The 5,208-nt window shown below is 50.6% G+C and overlaps 1 protein-coding gene across 2 annotated transcripts in view; it reads left to right on the forward strand.

Annotated features, from left to right (window-relative positions):
• LOC137306619 (CDC42 small effector protein 1-B-like) overlaps positions 1–4,988 on the forward strand; it is a 59,737-nt gene extending 54,749 nt beyond the window's left edge. Inside the window, exons 5-6 of one of the 2 annotated variants that reach the window (XM_067975923.1) lie at positions 2,317–2,406; positions 4,609–4,988. In XM_067975923.1, coding sequence (XP_067832024.1) covers positions 2,317–2,406; positions 4,609–4,638 — 120 coding nt within the window. In that variant the 3' untranslated portion in view covers positions 4,639–4,988. Of the gene's footprint in view, positions 1–2,316; positions 2,437–4,608 lie in introns of both variants that reach the window. The other variant, XM_067975924.1, reaches the window with a different exon arrangement.
• The last annotated feature ends 220 nt before the right edge of the window (positions 4,989–5,208 follow it).

Below are 5,208 nucleotides of genomic sequence, written 5' to 3' on the forward strand. Positions count from 1 at the left end.
GGGTTCGAGTCCTGCCGCGGAGACTTGAGCCCGTAATCCAGGCCGACGCTCCCGGTGCCAGCACTGAGGGAGCGCTGCGCTGTCGGAGGTGCCGTCTTTCGGATGAGACGTTAAACCGAGGCCTCCGTCTGCCCCTCTCAGGTGGACGTAAAAGATCTCTCGGCCGCTATTTCCGGGGAAGAGCAGGGGGGTTCTCCCTGGGGCCAATATTTATCACTGACCACTTGATTTGCTTTAATCATTTTATCGCTGTTTGTGGGGTCTTGTTTGCAAATTGGTTGCTGCATTTGTCTACATAACAGTAACTGCACTTCAAAAATAATTCATTAGTGTAAAGTGCTTTGGGGCATCCTGAGAATTTGCTGTATAAATGTAAGTTGTTTTTAGTGCATCTTCAAGTAATGGTGTAACAACACAGTAAAGCATTTGACTCTAATTGTTGCATGAAATATTTGACATGTAACAAGAGCTGAGTTCATTACACTGTCCAAACCCCGTGACTGCAAATGAACAGCTGAAACATTAACCGTTTAATGCTGGATTAACCAGCTGCTCCCCACTGGCTCCTCGGCAATGTGCAGAGCCTGGTACAGTTCTGAACAACGGAGGTACCAGCTCGATGCTCCGTTAGCTGGTCTCGGCCAGGACAGGCCGGGAGTCACCACGATTGGCCTCTGTTCCCCTGGATCAGGGAGGGGTTAAATCAGCGAGCTTTCATAGGAACATATAGGAACAGGAGTAGGCCATTCAGCCCCTCGTACCTGCTCCGCCATTTGATAAGATCATGGCTGATCTGTGATCTAACTCCATATACCTGCCTTTGGCCCATATCCCTTAATACCTTTGGTTGCCAAAAAGCTATCTATCTCACATTTAAATTTAGCAATTGAGCTAGTATCAATTGCCGTTTGTGGAAGAGAGTTCCAAACTTCTACCACCCTTTGAGTGTAGAAATGTTTTCTAATCTCACTCCTGAAAGGTCTGGCTCTAATTTTTAGACTGTGCCCCCTACTCCTAGAATCCCCAACCAGCGGAAATAGTTTCTCTCTATCCACCCTATCCGTTCCCCTTAATATCTTATAAACTTCGATCAGATCACCCCTTAACCTTCGAAACTCTAGAGAACGCAACCCCAATTTGTGTAATCTCTCCTCGTAACTTAACCCTTGAAGGTATCATTCTAGTAAACCTACGCTGCACTCCCTCCAAGGCCAGTGTGTCCTTTCCCTCTTCGAAGCGCTATCCAGCGTGGTGTTTAGGGATTTAAATGGGGGTGGGGGATGATTACACAGTGAAGTGGGGCGGGGAAGAGAAAGAGGAAGAGAAACACACTTGTAAAAATGCATTGAGTGTGGTGCCGTACTCTAGGACCTTGGCTTGAACCAGATTAATGGAGTGAAATGCATGCTGTTGATTGTAGGAGTTGGGACAGTTCTGGAAATGATCTGTACATTAATTTGCTTTTGGCTGGAACTGAGTATCAATTGAAGTTATTTTCTTTCTGTGGTGCAGTGACTGTTGTTATGCAAACCTGTCAGCCGTTCCGCAACTGTGGAACCGAGGCAGGCGGATGGATGGAGTTAGGATACAGATCCGCCATTGAGTGGCGGAACAGGCTCGAGGGGCTGAATGGCCTCCTCCCGTTCCTGTGCATTCGCGATGTAGCCCAGTGTAAACTGCCCCCTCTCCCTCCCCATGGCAGCTGTCCGATTCTGTCTGCCTCACCATGCCGGCAAAACCCACCGACAGCCCTGACATCTGGAGTCTAATGCACTCCAGATGTGACCATTCCTGCCAGCACTGAATGAGAATTTATACCAGGAGTTGGGGGAATGAAGTGGCTGTAGAAAATTAAAATAATCTGCATTTACATGTAATTATTTCAACGGAAAAAAAGATACACTCCCAAGTAAATACAATTCAGTCGAGGAAATATTTAATTAACGCGGCAATTTCTTTACATGAAAAATACTTGCATTTATCTTCGTTATCGATGGGTATTTTCTTTCGTGGTGTAGTAACTGTTGTGCAGTTATAGTCGGAGGTGAATGGCCAGTTGAGCTTTAGTGGCATGGGACGAATGTTGGTCAGGATACTGAGAGAATGCCGTCGTGAGATTTTTTACTGTCTGTCAGAGCCTTGCTTTAACGCTTCGTCCAAAAGACGGCACCTCTGACTCAACACTCAATACCGCCCTGGAGTGCTGGCCTAGCTCGTGCACCCTTGGCTACATCTGTATACGGCCTGGAACTCTGGCAGGGTCTGATATCCTTTACCTGTTGGTGATTTCCCCTCTCGCTCTCTCTCTCTTGGCAGCCAGGGTCCGTTCAGGAACGGATGAAGTCCAAAAGTGGATTGGTCACGAATTCGACCACAGACACGAGACGGACTGCAGCAAAGCCCCAGGTATCCTCGCCATGAGCACCTCTTCCATAAGTAAGTCTGGCATCAGTAGCGTTCAGAGGCTCGATCTCTACAGCCTTGAGAAAAACTGGTTATGTTAAGATATTTAAAAGCTTTAGGTGAGGCAGGTAGAACCAGAGGTCAGAAATATAAACCAGTGAGAATAAATTTAGATGGACGACAAGAAGGAATTTCTCCACATTAAGGGTGAGATGTCTGAAATAATCCTCCAGGGACAAACCTCAGGGGCGTTCAAAACACTGTTGGATGCCTGGCTGGGGGGGGGTGGGTGGAGTTGGGGTACTGGAGGGATGGGGTTCAGTGTGGGGGGAGTTGGGGTACTGGAGGGATGGGGTTCAGTGGGGGGGGAGTTGGGGTACTGGAGGGATGGGGTTCAGTGTGGGGGGGAGTTGGGGTACTGGAGGGATGGGGTTCAGTGGGGGGGGGAAGTTGGGGTACTGGAGGGATGGGGTTCAGTGGGGGGGGAAGTTGGGGTACTGGAGGGATGGGGTTCAGTGTGGGGGGGAGTTGGGGTACTGGAGGGATGGGGTTCAGTGTGGGGGGGAGTTGGGGTACTGGAGGGATGGGGTTCAGTGTAGGGGTGGTGGGAGTTGGGGTACTGGAGGGATGGGGTTCAGTGTAGGGGTGGTGGGAGTTGGGGTACTGGAGGGATGGGGTTCAGTGTGGGGGGGAGTTGGGGTACTGGAGGGATGGGGTTCAGTGGGGGGGAGTTGGGGTACTGGAGGGATGGGGTTCAGTGTGGGGGGGAGTTGGGGTACTGGAGGGATGGGGTTCAGTGGGGGGGAGTTGGGGTACTGGAGGGATGGGGTTCAGTGTGGGGGGAGTTGGGGTACTGGAGGGATGGGGTTCAGTGGGGGGGAGTTGGGGTGCTGGATGGATGGGGTTCAGTGGGGGGGGGAGTTGGGGTACTGGAGGGATGGGGTTCAGTGGGGGGGGAGTTGGGGTACTGGAGGGATGGGGTTCAGTGGGGGGGGAGTTGGGGTACTGGAGGGATGGGGTTCAGTGGGGGGGGAGTTGGGGTACTGGAGGGATGGGGTTCAGTGGGGGGGGGGGGAGTTGGGGTACTGGGAGGATGGGGTTCAGTGGGGGGGGAGTTGTGGAGTTGGGGTACTGGAGGGCCAAGCTTCAATGGGCTGGGTGGCACTTTCTCATCCCTTGCTCTTCGAAGTTCCCTGATGCTCCAGTCACCATAGTATGTGATCCTCTGTGTGTAGCAATCTAGGCTGCAGACACCTCCCTAACTGTGTCCATCTCCTCAGCCAGGAAGAGGCATGGTTTTGAGAGTAAGGACTTGCAGTTAAGAGGGAACTTCATCCCCATCCGTCCATTAAAAGAAATCCTTACAAAGAATTCTTACCGAGCCCCCGTTGGTTAAGAGCACTGGTCCGTGTGTTACTGGAGCCATACAGACCCATGTTCTTCAGTGAGTTTAGCTGATTCCAGCTGGGTGGCCTCACTGCCCCCAGTCTAGTGAGGGGAAGATTATCAGCCAGGGCTCCTGCTCTTGCTCACTATCCAGTGACCCGTGTGGGAAAGTGGGCATGCTTGGATGTCAGATGAAGATGTGACCGGGCTCCGCTGCTATAGCTGGCCGGCCTGCCTACACTGCCCACATCTGGGCGGACACCTGGTCATTTGGGTGAGTTAACACGTGTTGCTAGGCAACGGCGACCGTGTACTCCAGCCAGAGTCAGGGGAGCGGACGGGAAAATAACCCATAACTTGAAGTATCACTGTGCTCCCTTCAGCCTTTTTACATACTTAGAATTGCATAGAACGTACAGCACAGAAACAGGCCATTTGGCCCAACTGGTCCGTGCTGGTGTTTATGCTCCACACGAGCCTCCTCCCTCCCCTCTTCATCAAACCCTATCAGCATCTCCTTCTATTCCTTTCTCCCTCGTGTGTTTATCCAGCTTCCCCTTCAATCCATCTGTGTTATTCGCCTCAACCACTCCATGTGGGAGTGAGTTCCACATTCTCACCACTCTCTGGGTAAAGAAGTTTCTCCTGAATTCCCTATTGGATTTATCATTGATGGAGATTGCCCCAAAATTGAAGACATTTTGTGTTTTTATAGACTTTGTGGGTCTGTACCTGTGTCTGGCATTTTTCTCAGTTGCAGGGAAATTGTTGATGTCCTCAGAATTTCTAAATGTCTTTTCCTAATGGTCTGTTTTCTAGGTGATGGGCTGCTTTCGGAGCCACACTTGAACACTCTCGTCTACCACACATGGGTCTGCTCTTTACGAAAAAAGCCCCTTCAAATGGATTGAACTAATTTATACACAGAAATACACACTCAAGTCTCCTCCCATTCATCCTTTTTAAGTCTCCCGTCCTGCTCCGGAAATCTCTATTGATGGTTCTTTGAGCAACTTAAACGCTGTACAATTTTCAAAGCAAAGCAGAGAACGCTGGGGGTCTCTCGGACCTTTTTTTTTTAAGAAAATGTTTTTAAAATCTGTTCTTTACGGTTCTGCTCAGACTTGAGGGCAGGTCTCTCGATGTGCAGTGTGTCGAAAGCGTAGAGCGCGAGTCGGTGACCCGGCGGCCGATTTTTGCCGGGGGAGTGGGTGGGTGGGCGGGCGGCGTCTTGGCGTTTCGTTCAAAAAGGCTATAGTTAATAGTGGAATGTACCGACAAAATAGGATGGTGAGGGGGGAAGGAGGAGGAGGAGGAGGAGGAGGGACATGTTTGAGGTTGGAAGCAACTAGGAGCGTTGGACTTTAGATTGGTGGAATGACTGGAGACTTTACTTGTCCTCGTTTGGGCCAGTTCCCG

The sequence above is a fragment of the Heptranchias perlo genome, chromosome 44 (assembly GCF_035084215.1).
Source record: "Heptranchias perlo isolate sHepPer1 chromosome 44, sHepPer1.hap1, whole genome shotgun sequence".
Lineage (NCBI taxonomy): Eukaryota > Metazoa > Chordata > Chondrichthyes > Hexanchiformes > Hexanchidae > Heptranchias > Heptranchias perlo.